The sequence below is a fragment of the Meriones unguiculatus genome, chromosome 19, assembly GCF_030254825.1.
Source record: "Meriones unguiculatus strain TT.TT164.6M chromosome 19, Bangor_MerUng_6.1, whole genome shotgun sequence".
NCBI lineage: Eukaryota > Metazoa > Chordata > Mammalia > Rodentia > Muridae > Meriones > Meriones unguiculatus.
In genome coordinates this window covers 63,527,386-63,551,814 of record NC_083366.1, presented here as the reverse complement: position 1 = coordinate 63,551,814, position 24,429 = coordinate 63,527,386, and the positions used below count along the sequence as shown (strand labels likewise).

At 44.7% G+C, this 24,429-nt stretch overlaps 1 protein-coding gene across 6 annotated transcripts in view; it reads left to right on the top strand.

The window, feature by feature from the left end:
* The window catches only part of Ptpdc1 (protein tyrosine phosphatase domain containing 1), a 47,259-nt gene extending 26,527 nt beyond the window's left edge, over positions 1-20,732 (top strand). For 2 of the 6 annotated variants that reach the window (XM_060372797.1, XM_060372798.1), the window contains exons 3-11: positions 3,715-3,877; positions 4,293-4,464; positions 6,427-6,507; positions 6,733-6,851; positions 7,900-8,037; positions 10,352-11,565; positions 14,372-14,557; positions 17,231-17,341; positions 18,788-20,732. In XM_060372797.1, coding sequence (XP_060228780.1) covers positions 3,715-3,877; positions 4,293-4,464; positions 6,427-6,507; positions 6,733-6,851; positions 7,900-8,037; positions 10,352-11,565; positions 14,372-14,557; positions 17,231-17,341; positions 18,788-18,907 — 2,304 coding nt within the window. In that variant the 3' untranslated portion in view covers positions 18,908-20,732. Of the gene's footprint in view, positions 1-1,171; positions 3,878-4,292; positions 4,465-6,426; positions 6,508-6,732; positions 6,852-7,899; positions 8,038-10,351; positions 11,566-14,371; positions 14,558-17,230; positions 17,342-18,787 lie in introns of those variants that run through there. The other 4 variants (XM_021638186.2, XM_060372799.1, XM_060372800.1 and 1 more) reach the window with 3 other exon arrangements.
* The last annotated feature ends 3,697 nt before the right edge of the window (positions 20,733-24,429 follow it).

The window sequence follows — 24,429 nt, the reverse complement described above, 5'->3', positions numbered from 1 at the left end:
CTTATGCCATTTACAAACATTAACCCAAAAGCCATGTTTTTACGTGACAGAATCAGAAAGCCATTTCAGTTCCCCTTTCATGTCTTACATAACATGGAAGTATTTTAGTATGAGAATAATATTTTGCAGGGCCGCGCTTTCCACAGCCACTTAACAGGGGAAGAGGTTTTCACAGAGCAAATGTTTAGCAAGTTACCAGGTGCAAAGCCTGCTCATCATTGAGTGTCTCCCTCCCCCTCGTTATTAGAATTTCTGTGCAGATCACCAGAACCAACACTACTGTCATGACCTCGCTTACTCTAAAGCCAGCATGGTGTTGTCCTCTGAAAGGCATTGTTCAAACAAGCGCCCAGGAAAGAGCGGTCGGTTTTCTTCCCTTCATGCCCATAAACTCACAGGACACTGGGCTCAGCTTCTGTCTCCCCTCTCTCCACTTCCAACATGCTACCGTTAGAAAAAAGAAGGCATGCTACAAGAAAAACCAGGAAAGCTGTACCAGATCAAATCCACAGGACCATCCTGTGCCTCTGGATTCCGACTATCACTGCATTAGAATGTGGAGGTGGCAGGGGCTTTGCCAGCTAAGATGCCTTTGCGTCCACTTTTCACAGCTATGCAGAACTAAGCTTAGAGTGATACTTAAGGAGAAAAATGAGGTATCGCATAGAAAATGCGTAATTATACATTCTCTTGATAAGTACAATTAAGCAATTAAGCAGTACCGACTGAGTAGTTGGCCTGTTCCCCTTTGATTGTTCCTGTAGGTGGTTCAAATCGCAAGTATCCCAGGCAGGCCTGGCGCTCCAAGGACTGGGCATTTTCTCTTGGGTTCAGGGTTTCAGTAATAAACCTGTTCAGGCTGTTTCCTGTTTAGACAAACCCATGACAGGAAGCCTTGTAGGAGGTCCAGGGAGAGCGGAGGCCCACCCGCTCGTGTTCTTAGGTCCACGTATGAGCCACGCACAGGAGGCTGTTGTGCTGACTCTCCAGCTTTGTGTTCCTCTGCTGGGATAGGAGGCTCGTTTCCTGCAGAGGAACACAAAGCTATTGGTCCTGAACGTTTGCTAACGTTGGGTCTTTCTCTATCAGCACTAATTCTAATTTCCCCTCCGCTGCCTCCCACAGAAGCACCCCTTGAACTTGAATTGTTTTCAGATATCTAAAGACAGAACTCCAAGACTTTAACAATTTTTTAAAATTATTTGTTTTATATGCATTGGTGGTTTGCCTGCATGTGTGTCTGTGTGAGAGTGTCAAATTCTGGAGCTGCAGACAGTGGTCAGCTACCATGTGGTGCTGGGATTTGAACTCTGGTTCTCGGGAAGAACAGTCAGTGCTTTTAACTGCTGAGCCATCCCTCCAGCCCAGACTTTCCTAATTTTAACTAAACCTTTTTTCCCCTAGCATTCCTACCACAGTTGATTGTTTCTAGGCCTCTCGCTATAATTCTGAGGCCATTCTCTTCCTGTCACAGCTAAATCTTTACAAAAGCCCCACTGACTATAGCAGCCATCCCTGTTGCTGGCCGTGTCAGCTAGGCCTCTTCCTCTGGGGTGCACTGAAACCTTTTCTTCCTGGGGTCTCCGATGACCCCTTTAAAGTAGGCTCTACAGTTCTATTTGCTGAGCAGTGCGGAACACAGACCCTTGAGTTTCAAGCGTTCAATAACATTTAGAGGATTGGTTTTCATCTTGAAGGAATCTCAGACCCACAGGAAAGTTACAGGTACAACGCAAAGATGGTTTTGTTTCTTGAACTTTTTGAGTGTGAGTTGCAGAAGTTATTGTTGAGGTAATACATAAACCATCCCTTCCTGAGCTTAGTCCACGTGAGTCTTCCACATCAGATTCCTGTGGAAGTTAGTACAGTTTGGAGCAGAGCCACTTTTGAGTTCCCTCTGAAGATAGCCTTCAGTGCCCGCTCTCTACCATCACTCCCTGGCTGGCACCTCCTCCCTGTTGCCTTAATATAACAGTGCCTGCAACAGAGCTTGCGGTGTCCTCACACCACCTGTGCTTGGTTCCATGGGAAGCATGACAGGTCTGCTGCTCTCCTCAGCTGGACTCCCAGCTCCACGGTGGCATCACAGCGGCCCAGCCCTTGAAGTGTCCCCATTCACAGTTCCCATCCTTACCAGGCCACAGTGAGCTTCCCGTACTTGTCCTTTTCAGACTGTGTTGTGTGCTCAGAATCCAGGGACTTGCTCAGAAGTCCTCTCAGAGCTGTCACCAGAGTAGCAAGTGCAGTTCTTAGGGCCTCCTGCGTTAGGTCCCCTTAGCCATCTTCCAGTATCTTCTACGCTTTCCTCTCATGTAAACCCTTATGGAACTGCCCTCTACGATTGAGTGTAAGGGTCAAGTAGGCCTTGTCTAGAATATTTCTCAGGTCATTCTTTCTGGCAGAGAAACTGCTTTCTGAATTGAGGTGGGAGGGTGAGAATCCTTTTCTAGTTTTGTATGATACTATAGATAAAGTAGCAAATGGAGCATCAAATTAGGCTTCTCTGCCTCCATCTTATTTCGCAAAAGTACATGATGGCGGGGATATGAGGGTGGAATGTTAAAAGCATTGATTAGAGCCCAATCTATAGCAGTAGTTACGCTTCCGTCCGCACACCACTGAAATACCATTTGTGCAGCGAGCACAGGAGAGAAAGCGCGGGCACAGCCTGACATTAACGAGAGAGGAGGCGGACAATAAGTGCATTGCAGTTGTTGAGTTTCTGTTTTCTTTATATCCTTTATTCTCAAACTGCTGCCTCCCCCTCACCCCGTTCCTTTAAAAATGTGATACTTTAGTGCATTTTATTCAAATGCCTCCACTGAGACTTAGAAGCCGTTATTCTCCCATAGCAACGAAAGGCAGAGAACTTTGGAAAGACATGGCTGCTCATGGTTACTCTCGCTTACACCTAAGCTGTTTCCAACAGCATATAACTAAGAATCAGGTTTTCATTTCCAAAAGTAAAAAAAAAAAAAAAAAAAAAAAAAAAAAAAAAGAAAGAAAAAGAAACTGCCTTCGTAGCTCTACAATGTCTTTTATTCCATCCAAGTGTTTCTTTGGTAGTTCTATCAAGAAAATACAGAAAGGCACTTTGTTCTGAAAAATTGAATGATCCTTTAATAATGTTGAAGGATCTAGGATATACCTCTGTATTACAATAAACTTTCTTTTCTATCCTATTTCAAAGAAAAGCAGGATTTTCTTTTAAAATACCTGGAGGCCAACTATGAAAAGCATAACAAAATTTAAACTTTTTGATGTACATAAAAGACAGTATTTTATCATAAAAGCATTTTAAAATTCATTAAAGTGGTTTTAAAGTGATTCTCTGAGAAGCCAGATCTTTAAATGCATTTGAGAAACAAAATAATCTAGATTTAAGAGCAATCTGCTTTAAATGCATCTTATTCTTCCCAGTATTTGAACAATTTGTCCAGAACACAATCCGTTCGTGTAGGATTTTTGCCTGTTCAGATCTAAGTGGGAATCAGTAGTTTCTTTGTTGGTCACTATGGAAACGAGTCAGCCTATCCTGAGAGGCTCTTAGATCATACAGAACGATGCCTGTGTCTCAGTGTAGCTCCTCACCGAGCAAACCAGAGCTGGCTCCTGCCTGCCTCCAGCTCTTGCCCGCCTGGAGCCGGTGCCATGCAGGCGCAGGACCCATCCCGCAGGCCCTCGGCTGTGCACTTCCTCACTGCCTTTCTGCAGGGCCGCCGGCACTCCACCTCTGACCCGGTCCTGAGGCTGCAGCAAGCCCGGCGTGGCTCTGGCTCTGCCACCAAGCTGCTGTCCTCATCTTCCCTCCAGGTGATGGTGGCTGTGTCTTCTGTCAACCGTACAGACGGGAATCCCACTTTCCCGGAGAGAAAAAGTAAAACTCTTTCTTACAATTTCTGCCCTTTGTGTAAGGAATGTGTATCAGCTGTAGTTGTGTCTGTACTTCTAGAATGTTGACAGTTAATTCTGTTTGTTTTTTACTCTGCTTATGATAAGACTGAATGGATATATAAGAGGAGATAAAATGATGAAATGATTTGTGGATTTTTTTTGTGTGTGTGTGTGATGTCTATTAGTGTAGTTTTGGACAAAATTCACCCTCTTGAAAAAGATGAGCATTCTCATTATCAATATAATATGTAGAAATACTGTGTGTGAAAGCTTTTTAAATGTTAGATGAAGGGATTTACACCTGCTCATATAATCCTGAGGTAAAATGAAACTGTTTCCCATATTACCACACTATTGGGAGGATAGCGTCTTGACTCTTCCTTCCTTGTATATTCTAGAAAGTTCAGAACGCCCAACACCAAAATACACAAAGGTGGGAGAGCGTTTGCGGCATGTCATCCCTGGACACATGGCATGCTCCATGGCGTGTGGTGGGAGAGCGTGTAAATATGAGAACCCAGCCCGCTGGAGTGAGCAGGAACAAGCTATTAAGGGCGTTTACTCATCCTGGTAAGTGTGGCCCCGGGTCTTGCACAGCTGTGTGGAGTGAGCGAAGCAGGGATTCTGTGAGCCGGGAGGCAATGGAGAGGAGACATGGGCCTGGAATTCGGGAGCTTGCACACTTCCCTGGGTTTGCCAGTAGGTTTGCCCGCTGTGGGACTCTGGCTCATTCAACCTTGGTTTCTCCTTTGCAAAATGTAAATAATTAAGCCCAAAGCTTTTACATTAAGTGAAATGACATGTGTTAAGTATCTTAGGTTAATGGGTAATTTGATAGTTTTTACATTGTATGGTCCATGTGTAATCCTCAGATTTGTACAGGTCCACGTTCACAGCATTTGTATGTTATTATGAGGTATAATCTAGTCTTCCTTGACTGAAGTAGCACTGGCTGCCAGTTCAGCAGGCAACTTGTAAGAGGATGGCATTGTTTCTTGTGTGTAAGTGCAGTGAATTCTTAAGCCATACACACTTAATAATGATGAGCTGGTCAGGGGTGTGTTTCTGATCTGGAAAATATGGTGATGCATAATCCCAGCACCCAGGGAGCAGACACACATAGGTTTCTATGAGTGCAAGGCTAGCCTGGTTTTCATAGTGACCTCCAGGCCAGCCAGGACTACACAGTGAGACCCTGTCTCAAAAAACTCAAACTCATATTTGAAGCATGCAGAAAATTAGAAGAATTTGCTGTTTAAAGGAGAGTTGTACTTGTGATTTATGTTACACAGCAAGAATTCATTTTAAGAGCAGGCATTTGTTGGCCACCTTATTTGACTTGCTGTCTCTACTTTCTTCTGCTGGATTTCTTGGTATACCTGTGGTGACACAGCCCAAGTCCTCTGTTGTTCTGTACACATCATATTCAAGTCTGACACTAGCGATGTGAGGAAACAAATGTTCCTGAGTCAGAGTCAGACAAGCAAATGTCTAATGTAGCATTGCTCCCAGGAACACTTGGCTCAGTTTTCAGCCAATCAGAGGTAGCCTTTACCATCGCTGCTGCTCTCACGTCAGCTTCCATCTCACTAACAGCTGCTGAGTTTGGGGCATCTCAGCCTCTGGGAGTCCATATTAAGTTTTACACGTTGCTCCTGACAGAGATATGTCTTTTGGAAACTGACCTGTCAGTCTCCTGGCTGTTACTCTGACATACATATAAGCCACAACTTGTGATAGACTACCTTTCATATCATTTACCAGCTTCCTGATGACAAATTTGAACAAAACAGAACAAAACTGGAGGTCTAACACGAGAACAGGCTTTTTATGGCCAACTGTGAATTGACTCATTCTGTTTGTTCATTGATTCATTCGTAAATACTGATTTGATTGTAAGACAAGGAATGTTGCTACTAGATGCTTTCAAATTATCACTCGTTTTCATAAAACCTGTGAGTTGTTAATGTCATTTTATTGGTAGTCCAGAGAAATTAATTAATTAATTTGCTTCACAGATAGAAAGCAGAAACACAAAACAGCATTTGAGGTCAGGCAAAATTGACTCTGGACCCCCCCCCTTACCTGTTTCTTAGCTAAATTACAGCACCTCAGTATTTGTAGCCACAGTCCAGGATTTGTGCTAAAGATTACTGTACATACACATCATATTGAATTCTCACCCCAACCCTACGTATGTCCGGCATCACTACCCCATCTCACACCTCAGCTAACTGCTGTCCAGTAACAGCCTCCCAGTTGTCCTCCACTGTGTCACAAGGTGAAGGTCCCTTTTCTGTCCATAGAATCTTGTGAGAGTCCTTGGAGACATTTTGTCAGAATCCATAAATGACTTAGGTCCTGGAATTTGTTTTCAGAGATTTAAGGAGCTACAGAGTTTCTCAGAGTTCTGATTGTAGATTTATGTAAGAATATGGAAGTTGCTGAAGTCATAGAAGAAAAAAGTTACTAATCCTATAGTGTAGAGTGTCCTGAGTTCTGTGCTTCTCATCGTGCTATGCCCATCTTCAGGGTCACTGACAACATCCTGGCCATGGCTCGCCCGTCCTCTGAGCTGCTGCAGAAGTATCGCATCATTGAGCAGTTCCTCAGGTAGGTGCTGCGTCGCCCAGCACTGCAGTGAACAAATTCAACGTGCTTGTCTTTCACTGAGACGGCAGCGCGTGAAAAGGACTTCGCTTACACACAGGCCGTGAGGAGCTGATTTCCAAGAAAAGCTTAAGAGCAATTAGTTTTAGCAATGCTAAAATTTGTGTTTGTTTTTTTTTTTTTTCACCACTCCAGGTCCTTCTAACTGATTGCTCTTTTTCTTTTCAGTCATGGCATAAAAACAATAATCAACCTTCAGCGTCCTGGTGAGCATGCCAGCTGTGGGAACTCTCTGGAACAAGAAAGTGGTTTCACTTACCTTCCTGAAGCTTTCATGGAGGCTGGCAGTAAGTTCCTTCCCATCCTGAATTATCCTACTCTGACAGGACAATACTTTTGTCTTCCAGGCTGTTAGGTAATACTTATCAATAGAATCTACAGAGTAGGGTGGCTTCTAATTTGACTTTAAAGGATACTAGCTCGCTTTGATGTTGTTTTTGTGAGTTCAGGGTTTCTTTTCTCCAAGAGAGGGGCTGGGAGGAGACCCTGCAGTAAAAAGGCTTCCTTTCAGTTAGTGCCTGAACCATGTAGACATGATGACCTCCGTTTGTCCTTACAGAGATTATGCCACACAGCCTAGGCTTAGAGTTATCGGCTAGTCTGACATCACATAGCTTAAAGATTCCGATGAGGATTGGAAGTTGAATAATTTTTGCCTTCCCAAGAACATGTGCTCATGGCTAGCCCACAGCTCATCATAGAAGTCTCCCCAGCATGGCTGTTCAAGCCGGGCTGATGAGGATGAGCATGCGGTCTGGGGAAGTGTTCTTAAGGGGCTTATTTGTCTAGCTTTTTTCCATCCTAAGTAGAAAATATGTGTATATTATATATAATTACAAAAATATGTATATATATGTGTGTGTATCTAGTCATCTGTTAGCCTTTTAGAGAACTTCTGTTCTTAAACAAAAATACATATTTTTTGCCTCTGTCTTAATTTTTAACTTATAATTCTTTCCAGCTGAGTTTCAACAGAAAATGCATTAGGTAATACTAAATGTGATTGTAAGAAATTTTAAGTTAAACTTAGTAGAAATATAAAAATCCTATTAGATGGGCATTGTGTTTCACACCCTTAATGCCAGCATTCAAGAAGCAGAGGCAGGAGGATCCCTGTGAGTTCAAGACCATCCTGGTTTGAATATAAAGCACCAGGCCAATCAGGGTTATAATGTGAGACCCTGTCTCAAAAAGCAAAAAACAACAACCAAAATGAAAGCCTCTATGATAGGCCTGCTTGTTCAGTGACGTCTCCATGCCTTGAAACTCATTCTTTCTACTGTCCTTGCAAGTATGTATGTTAATTTTGCTTTTCTTTTTCCTTTCACTGTATAGTTTATTTCTACAACTTCGGGTGGAAGGATTATGGTGTGGCATCTCTTACCTCCATCTTAGACATGGTAAAGGTGATGACGTTTGCCTTACAGGAAGGAAAAGTAGCTGTCCACTGCCATGCAGGGCTGGGGCGAACAGGTGAGTTCTAGGAAGTCATATTATTGTCCTGTGGGTATAATGAAAGATATAGGAATAAGATTTTATAATTCTAAAGATAAATAACATAACAAAAATTTTAAATTAAAGAAATAAAAGATATTGAAGTCTCTTAAGCCTGTATAATAACCATGTATTAATAAGAGTATTTCAGAATAATTTAGCGCTGAAAACTCATCATGTTTAAGCATGTTTCTAAAACTACTTATTTGGAGCACTTCATTTTAATAAATGGTACTTATTTATCTAATAAATAAATGAAGTATTATTTCTCATTAGGATTGATTTTATTTATGTCTATGAGTGTTTGCCTGCACGTGCGTGTGTCTGGACCATGCGAATTTTTGGTGCCTACTGAGGTCAGGAGAGGTGTCCGAGTCTCCTGAGGCTGCAACCACAGACCATCATGAGCACCAGGTAGCAGCAGGAACCCTTTGCAAGAGCAGCAAATGCTCTTAGCCACCCAGCCATCTCTCCAGCCCCCCAACTATTTTTCTTAACTGAAAGAATAACTATAAAAGCAAGTACTGTTGGCCTTCTATGTTGTAAGTGTTTTCCATCTGCTGTCTTTGAACTTGTTAGCAACAGTAGGAGTTGGATAGACTGCAGTTTAAGAAGAATGAAGTAATTCGGCACATGTAGTGAATGGTAGGGTCAGTGTGACATGTGTGGTTGACTGGCTCCGTCCTTCCTGTGCTGTCAGGGATTGCGTACGTGAAGGCGACCATTTGCATGTAGAGTTCTGTGTAAAAGCCAGTGGTTTTATGTAAACACCCAGCAAACAACATTGCATTGCTGGTCTGATAGCAAAAATGAAGGGCATGGGGTCGAGAGCTTCACCGTCATCTGATTTAGTTAGACAAAGCCAGCCCAGCGTATCTCCCCTGCCATGGGATTTCCTCCCTGCATAAAAACATCCTAGGCTAGCATTCAACTCATGCAAGTATTGGTAACCCTCAGGATAGAGCCAAAATATCTGTATTCCTAGACATTGCATGTTATACCTCTGCAGGTACTTATCTTTATACTAGAGACCTGCTGTGTCCTCATGAGAAAGCTGTCTTGTACTCACTGAGAACTGGAGGACAGGCAGTTCTCGGAGGTTCTGATTATCATGTATAATTAGATGTCCATAAGTCATGAATTGTGTGGGTGTCTGACTTGCCTTTTACAGTACGATTTGTTAGCTGCTTTATATTATAAGTAACTGACTATGAATTCTTACCAATAAGTAACTAATGAAAGTAGCAGTCATTATTCTGTTACAGCTGACATCCTTAATAGTATTCGCCTATGTAAGGGAGTTATGTCATGGTCCGGAGAAAAATACAGATTAATGTAGGCATAGTTTGGAAGAAATTTCATGCAGAGGAGAATTCTATGACTGTAGATAATGCCCAGATCATAACCTTTCCAACCTGGGAGAGGGGTCAGCAAGAATGTTCTGGCAGGGGTGGCAAAGATGGCAGAGCAGGAGTTCCAGGCGCAGAGTGAGTGATGGATTGGATGGAAACATCAAGTGCTGTTGACCAGGAACACAGAATCAGGATTTGGCTTCCTTCTGTTTCCCTTCTATACCAGAAGGGCTAGAGTGGATTGGTAGCTCACTCGTTATGCCCCTCCTCCCTTCTGCACTCCTTTACCTGCCAGCTGTGTCTATCCCACCTCTGGGATGCAAAGCTGGCTCAGTCACACGAAGGAACTGCCACAGACACGTGTTAAAGTCTCTGCAGTCGTAATGCTGAAGGTCAGGTGGTAGGGTGCTTGCCTAGTGTACATGAGGTCCTGGATTTGCTACTCAGGATTACACAGAACCAGCCTTTTGGCATACACTTTTAATGCTAGCACTTAGAAGGTGGAGGTCAGGGCATCATTACTTCAAGGTAATCCTTGCCTGGATACAGAGTTTAAGGCCAGCCTAAATTATATAAGCTCCAGTAGGAAAAAAACAGCAACAAAAAAACTGGCAGGTGGGGCTGGAGAGATAGCTCAGCAGTTAAGAGCACTGGCTGCTCTTCTAGAGGTCCTGAGTTCAATTCCCAGAAACTACATCGTGGCTTGTGACCATCTGTAATGGGATTGATGCTTTCTTCTGTCATGCAGGTGTACACGCAGATAGAGCACTCATATACATAAATAAATGGATCTTTTTAAAAACTGGCAGGTATCATTACTGCCCTTCAGATTTGTTCGTGCTTACATGATTTTGTAACAATATTGAAGTTTTAAATAATCAAAGACTGAAACATGATACATTCCTGAGCCTTTTCTCATACAAATACTCTTTACCATTTAGGTGTTTTAATTGCATGTTATTTAGTTTTTGCAACAAGAATGACTGCTGACCAAGCAATTATATTTGTGAGGGCAAAACGCCCCAATTCCATTCAGACCAGAGGACAGCTGCTCTGTGTCCGGGAATTCACTCAGTTTCTGGCTCCACTCCGTAATATTTTCTCTTGCTGTGACCCCAAAGCACATGCTGTTACCTTAGCCCAGTACCTGATACGCCAGCGCCATCTGCTCCATGGCTATGAAGCGCGACTTCTGAAGTATGTGCCAAAGATCATCCACCTCGTGTGCAAGCTGCTGCTTGACCTGGCTGAGAACAGGCCAGTAGTGGTGAGGAGCATGGTAGAAGGACCCGAACTCTCCGCAGAAATCGAAAAGACTGTGTCTGAGATGGTCACGATGCGACTAGATCAAAAGTTACTGAGGCAGAACAGCGACGTGCCTGACCCGTTCAACCCCACTGCAGTGGAGGCTGAGTTTGAGAACCAGGGTGTGATTCTTTCCAATGAGCCCGAGTTTGACCCTCTCTGGAAGAGGAGGAATGCTGAGTGTCTTCAGCCTCTGACACATCTGAAAAGGCAGCTCAGCTACAGTGACTCAGATTTAAAGAGAGTCAAAGCTATCCTGGAGCAAGGGGAGACGCCTTGGACAGTGCCTGCCGAGGACTTGCAGGACCACAGCCTGCATCAGAAGCCCACCAGCCCTTGTTACATCCCGCCGACTCCGGAGCTAGGTTTAGAGAAGGATGCCTTGGTTCACAGTGCATTTTCTTTCTGGACTCAGTCAAAGTGTGGAGGCTTGGAAGGATTCAATGATGATGGATCACCACTCTTCTATAAGAAGGACATTCCAAAGGAAGTGCAGCGGAGCAGGACCTTCTCTGTGGGAGTTTCTTGTTCTGACAATCCTGGAGAACCAGCGCCACCCAGCTTTGCTAGTCTCCACAAGGATCCAGAGCAAGTCATGCACTGTGGGTGTGAAGCTCCTGGTGGTTGCATTCCAGGCAGCCTTCTCAACTGTGGCTCCAATCCTAAGGCACAGTTCCCCCCCAGACAGGAAACCCAAGACAGCACATACCTGTCTGAGGCGATGCCGTATGCTGGCCTGCAGTCTGAACTGAGTGCCGACGCAAGGAGAATACTGGCAGCCAAAGCCTTGGCAAATGTGAAGGAGTTTGTAGAAAAGGAGGAAGTAAAAAGAAAAGTGGAAATGTGGCAGGTATTTATTTCATTTAAATAAATAGAGAGAGAATGTAAATTTTAAATTTTAACTCCTTCTTTGTGTTTTACTTTTAGTGGGAAGACAGTCTTTAGCTGTAGTTGCTTTGCTTGGGATGAACACCTTGTCTAGAGAAAAGATGGGAACTCAGCAGCAACAGAACCTGCCCCAGCACAGGACTGACTTGGGCTTTTGGAGAAATCCTGAATTGGCAGCCATACTCTTCTGTGGATTACTTGAGAGATTTTATTTACTTTTCATTGTTAATTATGTATATATTATGGGGGCAGGTTTGTACAGTGACACGTAGGTGCCCCCAGAGACAGGAAGACAGTGTTTAAATCCCTGGAGCTGAAGTTACAGACATTTATAAGACATCTGGTGTAGGCGCTGGGAGCTGAACCCAAGTTCCCCTCGCTGCGAGCCAGTTCTTTAGATCGTGCTGTTAAAGTAATCACTGCTCTTCCATATTCTTTCATTCATTGAGCCAAGGAGCTAGGGTATCTTCAGAGGCAGGAAATGAAGTTTAGAGCTCATGCCAACTTACAGTGTTGACATAGAGAACTGAATAAACGCTCTTCTGAATTAGAGTACTTAGTTAATGAAACTCAGACATTGTTTTCCTTCCAAATACACTTTCTATATTCCCCACTATAAACTGGAAAAAACTTATCCAGTCAACAAACATTTCCCATGCATTACTGTATGTTGCAAGCTAGCAAGTAAGAAATTTTGTGTTAAGAATGTCATGATGCCACTCCTGGGTCAGCCAGGTGCCCACATGAGCTGATAAAGATGGGCTTGGGCCAGGCGCTGTTGGCCATACCTTTAGTCAAAGCAGTTGAAGCAAGAGCAGTCAAATCTTTGCAAGTTCAAGGCCAGCCTGGTTTACATAGGGAGTTCCAGGATAGCCAGGGCTTCATAGAGATTAAGCCACTGCCTTAAACAACTACTGAAAGATGCAGGTTTGGTTTGAGTCAGGCTGTTTCGTCATATGGCATGTATAAAAGCATTTTCCGGAGTCACAAACCTTTTACCTTCTTTGAGAACTTTGAGTAACTAAAAGAGCCAGTTGTACTCTGGGAAAAGACAAAACAAACATGGCTTGAATAATGTGGCGCTGTGTGTGCCTGTGCTGAGCCCTTGCATGAATATGCCATGTGCTTTTCATGGTAACCCTAGATGTGTGGACTATGGACCTTTCTTATGTTTCTGAGTGCAGTGCCACAGTGAGGAAACTAAGGACTCCAGAGGTCATGTGGCTCTCTTGAGCCATGGTTCATGTGGCAGAGCTAGAATCCAGTTAGTAAAGTCAGTGCTCCCTATAGTTCTGTCTTAGTGGGAAGCTCCAGCAAGTGTCATGGTGCAGTATTCATTTCACCAAGACAGTCTTTGCTCTGCCCAGTTTATCTCCTCTTGTGTCTGTAAGGTTAAAGAAAAAGCTGTTCTGTTCTATACGCAATATGTGAGATAGGCAGAAATATAGACAACTCCAAGTATGGGCTTATTTATAAGAGAAAGAAAAGCCCAGCGTGGGAGGGTCCTTGTGCCATGGCCCATGCAGTAAAGCAAGCTAGCAGAATACTCCCCATTTTCAAGCGTTGAGCTATGCACAAGGTATTGTATTCCCCTTAGTGGTGACGATGTGTGAGGAGCCTCCCTGGGAGGTTGCTCTGAAAGTTAGAAATGTGTCACCACTTCTATCGAATTACAGTACATGCTACAAGTATTTGCTGGGTGGCTAATGAATGTTAATAACCATGTTTTTACTACTGTTTTGACAATTGAAATTTTTTATGATTTACCAAAACATAAATCTGATTCTGCCAGATTTTTTTGTTTTTGTTTGTTTGTTTGTTTGTTTGTTTTTTGAGAAAGGGTTTCTCTGTATTGGCCATCCTGAACTTACTTTGTAGACCAGGCTGGCCTTGAACTCAAAGAGATCCACCTGCCTCTGCCTCCCCAAGTGCTGGGATTACAGGCGTGTGCCACTGTGCCCAGTCTCTATAAAGAATTTCTTAACTCATTTTTGTAAGATGGAGTCTTAGAATCTCCTGTGAGGCTGGCAGTATGATTCATTAGAGACAAATGCCTCCAAGCTTGAATCTGTTCTCCTGGACCTCATATAGAGAGAGAAAACCAGCTCCACAAAGTGGTCTTCCGGCTTCCACACACACATGCTGGTGGTATACACATACATGCACACATACACAGGCACACACATGAATACACACAAGTAATTAAACTCATGTGCAAATAGTCTGCAGAGATTTGGGAGTGTTCACAAGGCTTCCTACTTGTTTTTAACTTCCCAGATCTCAGCGTGCCGACTTGGTACTTGGTTGGTCTATAGGATTCTAAAAGGCACTTGGAAAAACACACACCATATTTACCAACTTTAATGCAATTTTCTGTGTGTGTGTGTGTGTGTGTGTACTTTGAAGTTTTGGTTAAAAGGTTTAGCTGCGATACTAGATTAATTTATAAATGATCTCCTAGTTTTAATCTACCATTCTATCTCATTTGCAGTCGGAATTTCTGCTTTGTTTACCAGATGCTGGAGAAAGAAGACTCCGTCTTGAACTGCTTCTCTGGTCTCTGAAACAGAGGCTGCAGGGGCCCTTCCCCCGGAGTTAGCCGGCCCTGCTGCTGTGGCAGGGATGACTCTGGGCTTGGAGAAGCTCCTGCCCAGAGCTGCGGCCCTGGGGAAGGTCCAGGCTGCACCCCGGAGCCCAGCCTTCGCGCTTCAGCCGCTGGTGGATCCCCTCCCGGGGCCTGTGTTCATCTCTCTCTCCTTCCTTTGTAGAAAGAGCTCAATTCCCGAGAGGGAGCTTGGGAAAGGATATGTGGTGAGAGAGACCCTTTCATCTTGTGCAGTTTGATGTGGTCTTGGGTTGAGCAACTGAAAGAGCCTGTAATCACCAAAGAGGATGTGGACATGTTGGTTGACAGACAAGCAGATGCTGGTGATGCCCTGTTTTTACTAGAGAAGGTAAAGCAGCAATTGGACCAGCTAATGAATTCAATTAAAGCCCTCACTATAAGTTTCACACATGTGCAAACAAAGCCATTACCAAAAGAATGAATTGTTTACGTAGGTCTAATTAAGTGGGTTTTCTTTTCTCTTTTCTCCTAATTTTGTGTGTATGGTCTGTGTGTTTGTATGAGAGTGCAATGCTCAGAGAGGACAGGAGAGGGCATCCAAGTCCCTGAGTGCTGAAATTGCAGGCCTTTGTGAGCCACCTGTGTGGGTCCTCTGCAAGAGCCAGGCTTGTTCCTAACCACTGAGCCATCTCTCCACTCCCCTAGTTTAGTTATTTTCCTAAGAGAAGAGATTGGGGCTGGGGCTGTAGCTCAGCGGCAGAAGACTAGCCCAGTGTATGCAAGGGCCCAGGTTTGATCTGCAGCAAAATTGATAGGAGACATACGCATTTAGGAAATACAGAAATGGCACTGAGTGCTTGTAATCTCAGCACTCAGGAGGTAGAGGTAGGGTTACAGGTTGGAAGCCAGCCCGGACTACAAGCTGGATTCAAGGACATCTTGTGGTACACAGTAAGAATGTCTCAAAAAAATAAAAAATAAAAACCAAGTTGGGAAGCAGCTCCACAGTAGGTCATTTGAGTAGCATGTACAGGGGCCCTGGTTTGATGCCCACCCCTCAAAGGAAGATATCCATGCCCTGGGAGACTGAGGTGACCACACTTTCAGGGACTGTTTCTGCAGTGTACATCCTGGAGAGTCACATGAAATTCTTCCAATCTTTCCTTTTTAATCTTTTCAACATACATTTTAACATAGTAAATGTCATTGACTTTTAGATTTTTATTTTGGCTGGAAAGTATGGTATTTTCCCAGCTGTGGTAGTGCACACCTTTAATTCCAGCACTCAGGAGTCAGAGGCTCTGTGAGTTTGAGAACAGCCTGGTCTACGTAATGATTTTCAGGCTAGCCAGGGCCACGTAGTGAGACCTTGTCCCCCCAAAACAAACCAAACAAAAAGAAACAGTTTTTTCATAAATAGAGGAGCATCTCAGACGGTGTGACGCCAAAGTGGGATTGTATCATAATTAACCACCTTTTCAGAGTGTTTCCACTCACTGTGAGCATGGATCTGTAAAAACTAAAAAGCAGATTGAAATGTGCACTCCATAGAATGGCTAAAAAGGAAGGGTGTGATGTGCGCATGAGTCTATATAGCTTACTTATTTATGTATGAAGTAAAAAAGAATATTAGGAGCTATAATCTGCTTCTGGTTTTGCCATCAGGGAAGGATGCTATGGATGTAGAAAGAGGCAAATTATTTTTCATTACACCTTCTAGTGTAAAACTTAGCTTTTTTGTGTGTTGGGGGGGGTGAGGGTTTTTTTTGTTTAGGTTTTTTGTTGTTTGGTTTTTTGGAGGTGTTTCATTTTGTTTTGTTTTCAGGACAGGGTTTCCCTGTGTAGCCTTGGCTGTGCTGGAGTTGCTTTATACATCAGGCTGGCCTCAAACTCACGGCGATCCGCCTGTGTCTGCCCACAAACTACACACACAGTATGTTCACAAACGCACATGTGGGAAATCCCCTCACATACATGTATATCAAGACGTAACACACAGTGTTATCTGTGTCTGCTTGCTCACTCACATGAGCACACATTTGTACATGCATGTGAAGATCTAAGGTCGGTGTCACCTTGTGTATTTGGCTAGGCTGGCTAGCCAGCTTGCTCTAGGATTCCCACCAGGCTTTTTCCAATTCCAATCTTCAGGCTTCATAGCCTCAAATGCCAGAGATGAACAGGAGGTGGTAGATAAGACAGGAGATTAACTCTGCTGGGCAGCTGTGGACAGCTGCTTCAGGAAGTAATCCCAGTTTCCCCTCTGTCCATCTTGATAGTGCTTGCAGAAGAAGGACCCCTTTTACAGACAGGGCAAGCTAGAAGCTTGCTCCAGGCTTATGGCCAGCATCTAAGCAGGACTCAGACTTGGTTTTTACCGGCAAAGCTCCTGTCACAACAGGCTATCGGTGACGATAATCTGTGTTCAAAGGCTTTACTATATTTCAGATTATTCTCTTAGAATAGATTTTCAGAAGAGATGTTAGTACCGGGTCTCAGTGAGCCACACACACACATTTAATGTATGTGTTGTTCACAGTATGAGCTTTTTCTTGGCTGAGGCAGACAGCCCCTAGCATTGAAGCCGGCAGACCCTTCTTCCCAAGTCTGCCCTACTCCACTCAGGCCTCCAGCTGCCTCCTTATGTTTGAGCTGTTGCTGGGGGCTTCGTCTGTCTGCCCGCCTCTCCAGATAGCAATGACCTGGGCACACAGTACTGACTGCTGGCACTCGAGTGAGCTGTGCAACCAGACTGCAGCATCAGCTGACCACGCTGAACTGATCACATCCGTAGCAGCGGGAAAGAAAGGTTCATGCAGTGCACTGCAGGAGAAGCATGTGGCTAAAGCCACACCAGTCTTCAGGTTTCCCTGACCCTGGCTTTGTGACAAAGCCGCTAGCTCAGACCCAGCTCCGGACACTTTCCATAGTGTATTAATACAGAACAGTAAACACGTGACATAGTGCTTGGAGTACTAGCTCATAGCCAACAGCTCACTGGATGCTTATTTGAGTTGATTTCTTGAGATAACTTTCTTTTATTTCTGGGGAAACAAAACAGGGTCAGCACCAGACCATCTTGTGTGTGCTGCACTGCATAGTGAGCCTGCAGACGCTTCCTGTGGAAGTGGAGGATGCTTGCCTTTCACACGCCGTCAAAGCTTTCACCAAGGTGAGCCCTGTACCCTTTGCAGCAGGCACACCCCCTCTGTAAGTCTGGGACCCACACCGGCCCTTCCCTCCTCCAGTAAAGCTCTGTTGCTCTGTAATGCAAATGTGTTTTATAAGTACTTCCAGAGTTGCCAACCGTGGTGTCAAGACAAAGCTGACCTGTCACGTTGTGGGAACAAAGAGCTTTTTATATGGGCAAAGAGAGAAACAGCTGGGCATTGAACACGTCTTTTTAAATCCTGTTCCTCAAAGCAGTCAGGGGTATCTGCATGTCCAGCCAGTTCCACCTTGGGTTTAAACAAGAATCATCTAAGCAGAGTTAGATGTCCAAAACTGTCAGGTCGGTACCTGCAGAAATACGAAACACATGCTTCAAGGAGAAAGGCAGTTGTTTGTTTCTGACCTATGACACCATGGACGGGACACTGACAAAGAAGCAGATCAGCATCTGGGACCCCTGCGCTGCTAATGACGCTCTGAGCAGCCTGGCCCTCTTAGAACTTGCCCCAAAGGAGCAACCTGTGAAGGGAAGAAGCTGTGTCCAGGACCCTGGCTCCTTCTCTGTCAGATGTACCTTACTCTGGGAATAGTGTGGGGTTCTCTATCCTGTCACCATCGTTCCTCAGCGGAGAATGACAAGCATGGCAAAGGCCCCAAGTGTGAACGGTGCCTTCCCAACAGGAGAGGGACCTTCAGTCTCACTGAGGTTTTTATGTGTACAAAGCACTCACAGGTGCTAGATTTCATTTCAACTCCCAGAAATCTTAAGGCAGTGGGTGTTGGGTTTTATATTTTCACATGAGGAAATTGAAGCCCAGAGCCTGGTGGTTCTCAGCCTGTGGGTCAGATATTTCTATTACGATTCACAACAGTAGCAGAATTATAGTTAAGAAGTAGCAAGGAGATAATTTTATGGCTGGGGTCACCACAACATGAGGAACTGTATTAAAGGGTTGCAGTGTTAGGAAGGTTGAGAACCACTGCCACAGCCATTAGATAAAAGACGGAGCTACACAGCCTCAGGAAAGCCACATGGTGTTCAGGTCTTCAGACTGTCATCCAGGGTGCCCTAGGGCTTCTGAAGGTGACCTGCAACCGCTGGTGTGCTTCCTTCAAAAGGGAACTTCGTGGCGGCAGCAGTGGCTAGTCTCTGAGCTTCGCACTCACTATTGACCTCCCTGATGGCCCGCTGCTTGGACTGTTTGATATCTAGGCTCTAGACTGTATGAGTGTTCACTCAAAGGCTTGGGATTGGCGTGGTTGACAGCTCCAACATAGTCTCTCAGCTAACATGTATGAAACTTATCATATGTGCTTTTTAACCATATGTAGTTTTACATAAACCTTTATTATTTTTTCCCAAATACTTCTTTTCTTTGTAAATAGAAACTGGTTAAATTTTTAAGACACTGTAGTGTCTTAAATAGAAATTTTTCTTTCTCATCAGGTTAATTTTGATTCTGAAAATGGACCAATAGTTTACAACACCCTGAAGAAAATATTTAAGCACACATTGGAAGAAAAGAGAAAAATGGCAAAAGACAGCCCTAAGCCTGGCCTCTCCTGAAGCCTTCTTCTCTGGACAAGTATCTGCCTAAGGGTCCATCCCGCCAAAGGGTGGCACTTCTGTCCCCTCGTGGACGTGGCCTGCCGCACTGGCCTTCCTCGCCACACTCCATTGTCAACGCTGTGTCTTTTGTGCTGAAATGGTGGCTCTTTTTTTGGAGTAGTTATTTATTTTAAAATATCTTTGAGCTGTGTCTTGAAAAATTGCCATAAAGTTGGTGCCACTTTTATTTATTTACTGAAATAATATTGTTGTGTTTGAAATTTTAAGTATGTTATATTTGTGTCCTTATTCTTCTTGACATTTTGGAGGGAAAAAAACCCAATTCTTCTAAAACAATTATTTTCTTGACAGAACTCTTTCTGGAATTTTTACCAAATAGATTATTTTAGCAGTAAAACCTCACAATGTAGCCCCCAAGATATATATATATATATATATGTAGCCCTCCCTCAGAGATACGACCCAAGAAAGTCACCAAGTGTCTTAAACGGTTTTATATTTGTTAACTAAGAAGGATATTAATACATTTTAAAGGAGTTTTAAAGACTTTGAGACTTTTTCTTTTTTTACAGATGTGGCAAAGGCTTTCAAAGTACATTGTTTTTTTAGCGATTCAGTTCACTGTAATAGACTGACTGGAGTGGTTGGAATTTTATACTTTGTAGAAAGTAGCCTTACTCTTGTCAGGCCTCCAGACAACCTCTCTCTTGGCTGTCAGGGGAGGGAGCAGCTCAACCCAGAAGCCTTATTCTGCTTCCCCAGCCTGCTGCTGAGCCAGTTCACTGCTTTACAGAAAAAAATGGACCAGACGTGGCCAATGTGGGCAGTTGCCAGGGAGCAGAACTGGCCTTTGTCCTCCCAGGAACTGCACAGAAGGGACAGTAGTGCTGAGTAAAGGCTCCTTGCCGGCCCTGCTCTCTTGGGGGCGGTGTGGTCATTCTGCACAGGAGGCTTAGAGCTGGAGCAAGTCAGGCAAGGCGCTGTCTGTTCCAGGGTTCCTGGCCTTGTTGCCTGGTCTGCGCCCCCACCCCCACCTCCAGCCCCAAAGCTGCCCTTTCACAAACCCACTCACGGTAGCCTCTCACGCTAGCTGCTTTTTTGATGTGAGGATTATAATTTTTAAATTGAATTCAACCCCATGTTCCATTCACCCTAACTGGCTTCAAATAAGAACAGCCGACTGCTCAAACTTTTCCTTCAGATTAAACTATTAGTCAGTAATTGGGGCCTTAACTTATTTAAATTAAATTAATGTACAGGAGTAGCAGAACCCATGCCATAGTAGTTTTCTTTAGAAAGGTGATAACTAGACCAATCCAAACTGAAGAAGTCACTCTGATCCTCAGAAGTTTAGGAAAGATGCAACAAATGAAATTTCTCTAATTCATGCATTTCTAAATTGTAGTCTAGTATATCAAGAACTCTTTTAATCGCTAGTCTCACCAACTCTGATGGCCAAGGGTAAGTGCCATTTTCTTCACTCTGAAATTTCTTCCTGGGAATGAGATATAATAGTTGTTAAGGAGCCGGCTTACCCAGTGTTGAAATACCTTCTTAAGTGCCTAACGGGAGGCGCTTGCGTTCTGTCTCCTATGCACACTCCAAAAGCTGATGTTCAAGGACAATGCTCGTCTTCATCTCTATCAGCCTTGAATGGGCAAGTGACACCATGGAACTTTGCCACCCTCCCTCGTCAAAGCCAGCTGTGCCTGTGCATCTGGAACGCCTGTTTTAAGTTCTAGAACAGTCCCGTGGTGACACCACTTGCATGTCAGCTCTGCGCAGGTGTTGTATTTATCTGAATAAAAGTTAAAAGAACCAACCACTGACCCGGTCTTGTGGTCCTTCAGTAGAGGGCTCCTGGGCTTGTGCATGCTCGGTGGTGCTGGTGAGGGTTTGCTCTTAACCGAGTCGGCAGCCCGTTGAGCAAGCCGAACCCACCTCCAGTGGCAGAGTAGCTTCTAAGAGGGATGGTAAAAAAAAAAAAAAAAAACCCAGGTGGACAAGATTCTAGCCTTCCTCTTCGTAAATGAGTCAAGAGTTCTTTCTAGCCAGAAGGATGAAAATTTCACATACTGGAGAAGGTTGCAAATGCTGCTTAAGAAAAAGCAGTTGAGAACACAGCATCCTGCGGGCTCCTCACTGTGTACAGGAACTCCACCCTCCCCGCACGCAGACACCAAGGAAGGAAGGCACCACGGTAGGCACTCTCCCCGCTTAGCACTGCCGCCTGCAGGCTCTTGGCCTTCCCGGTCTCAAGTCCTCTCATGACACCAGAGCCCCCTCGAGCGCTGGATTCCGTTAGAATGCCATCTAATCCCATCTAGTTATGGGCTATTCCCCATAACTAAAGTAGAAATCGTTCAGCCCTCCACCCCGCATACCACGGCCATGATGCGAAGCGGGTGGTCCTTGCCACTGTCCGTTTTCCTGCTTCCAACCCTGGCCAACTGCCCTCTGGAGAGAATTGCTGCTTCTGCTGCAGAATGTGTTTTGTCTGTTTGCATAACTCAGATTCTGTGCTGGTTTACTCAGTCATCTTCAGCCAGCTTCCCAGTGTGATGTGACCATACCATGTTTCAGGCACAGATACGGTGCAGAGGGCAGAGGCTGGCACTTCCAGGACCCTGTGCCAGTTCACAATGAATTGTGCACAAACACAGGGATGCTTAGGAGAGAGGTGGTTTCTTGGGGATATAGAATAGGGCCTGGAGGAGTGCCATACCTCCCCTGTGGCCTGGCTTCTGGAGGGCAAGAAGGTGAGAAGGGCCAGTAAGATTGAACTGTCCTGACACCTCTTGTAATTAAGTCTTATGTATCCCCAGTGACTCATGCTTATTTAGCTCATTACTTACGTAACCTAACCATTAGGTTGCAGTTTGTCTCTGGGTTTGTTCTCCTGATGAATGGACAGATAGGTGCAGGAGCCGGGAGGTGGGGGAGACTCCAGCATTCCAGGACAGCTTTGAACTCTGCCTTGCTGAGGATACACTTCCAGTGACCCTGCCTTCACCTCTGTCATCGAAAGAGACAGCTCCCACCTCAAAGGAATGAAAGATATGGTTTCTCCTGGAACGTTTATGAGGGACCATGATGGCTGGGGAGCGCAGACCTAGGTTACCCCAAGTTCTGTGGTCCAGTGTGGAAGCAGTTCCATGAAGTTTTAAAGAACAAAGGAAGTACTGGGTCGGGTTTAAAATACATTGGTGGTACGTCAGAGACTCAGGGACAACAAGATGGGGAAGCTTTTCTCCAAGCCCTTGATGCTGTGCGATGGCATTCGTAGCTTCTGAGTTGGGGCAAGTTAATAGATTTCAAAAAACAGGCTTTTGTCTATTAGTCATAAGATTTTAAGTTCCAACACAGGTCTGTGCAAGGACAGCTGTTCTAGAGGGCCAGAGCTTAATCCCTGATGTGCGACTTTCCAACCCCTCCACAGTACTGCTGTTCTCCTCAGCTAGTCTCTGCAGACACAGCTTCTCTCCAGGACTTCTCATTCACACCTCCCAAGTGCTGAGATGACAGGCAGCGAGCTCTATGCCTGGTGTATGCAGTACAGGGGAGCAGACCCAGGCCTGTGTACATGCTAGGCAGGAGAAGGAATTCCTTAGAACAGAATTCATGAGGGGGAAGCAGCGCACAGAACTTCAAACCAGGCACCCTTGATAAGCTAGCTCAGTGTGGCCAAAAGGAAGCCTGTGCCAGTCATGAGAACCAAGGAAGAATGTCCTGGAGGCTCTTCAGAGGTCTTCCAAGCTGCTGTGCTGTCGCAGGCCTGGGGAGGAAGACTGGTCTGGAAAAGAGCCGGGTGCCTGCTGCTCACCTCCAGCCTCTGTTCTCAACCTCACTGGTTAGGGCTGCAGCAGCGCCATCTGTTAAGGCCCTCCTCCCCAGCTGCTGGGGGCTGGCAGGACTTCCAGGAGGTGTGGTTTGGCGGAAGGAAGGTAGGTCATTAGGGCCACTTCTCTGGAAGAGATAACGGGGACTCCAGACTGTCTCTGTTTCTTCAGTGTCTATCTGCATCCTGCACAGAGGTGAACAGATCCCCCTCCGCCACTCCCACCATGGCACTGTGCTCTGACAGACCCAGCCAGTGGGGCCAAGCCCCCAGGGACTGAAGCTTTGAACTATGGACCTTTTGGTCCATAAATCTTTCTTTCTTTAAAATAATTCTGTCAGATATTTTCTTTTCCCAGCAATGGAATGCTGACAACAGCATTACTTTAAAAATGTCCAAGTATCTTATTTAAGAAAAGACAGCTGGATTCTCACAGCTAGCTGCCTCTTCTTGCAATCTGGCATAGTCACGTTCCACACTGCATCTGGAGAGTTCCACGGTACATTCGTGAGAATGAAAAGTGCACATAGAATCTTAGTATTCTGGAAACAGCTTTAGCCTTACAGATATCCTGGGGGTGTGAAGTCCTGGGTATGGGGCTTGGGAGACAGCTCTGTTTAGTGTTGGCTTTACAGCCACAAGGACCTGAGCTTGTTTTCCCAAACCTCCCTCAAAAGGCTGGGCGTGTCGGTGTGTGCATTTAGTCCTGTGCTGGGGAGGTAGAGATGAGCAGATCCCTGAGTCTCATTGGCCAGTCGGCTTAGCCTGATCAGCGACTCCAAGCCCAGGAGAGACTGTCTCAGACAAAAAGTAGACAGTGCCTGAAGAACAACACTAGGGATTGTCCTCTGATCGTCACATACATGCGCACACACACACAGGTCTCAGATCCATAACAGGAAAGGGTCTCTATAGGCTTTCAAAACTAACAAACCTAAGAAAAACCTTCCACCAAGGTGGTGCTGGGAGTAGATTCAGCTGGTGAGAAGGGAGGAAGGGGACAGCTCAGCAGGGTTAAGAGCACTTGTAGCTCTTGCAGAAGACCCAGCTTCAATTCCCAGCAGCCACGTGGTGACTCACAAACCTCCTTCTCCCAGTTCCTGGGGATCCAATGCCCTCTTCTGGACCCTGTGGTCACTAAGCACGAACGTGCTGCACCGACGCACATAAAGGCCAAAACACTCAAACACGTGAAATAAACAAAAATCAAAATAATCAAAATAAATAAAAAGTCAACACCAAAATAGATAAGTAACAATAGAGACCCACACTTTAATCCCATATAAACTTAGGAATAAAACATTTAACAGTTGAGTGTGTAGAATAATAACTCTGTAAGTAATGAGAATACATTTTTCAATTAATAAACTTATAGGTGATGTAGACTTCTATAAAAACCCAGCAAAATTTCATATTTTAAAATTTTCTAAGTTAACTGCTTTGCTACAAAGGAAGAAATGAAAAAAAAATAAACTTAAAGGCCAGTGAGATAGTGCTTTGGATAAAAGCATTGGCCACACAAGCCTGATGACCTAGTTTCATCCTTCAAACCCGCAGTGAAAAGAGAGAAAAACCTCCCAAAGGTTGTCCTCTGACCTCCATGTGCAAACCATCACGTGTGTGCGCACACTCACACTCACACACCATTACACCATGCACGAAGCAAGTTCACTTTAAAAAA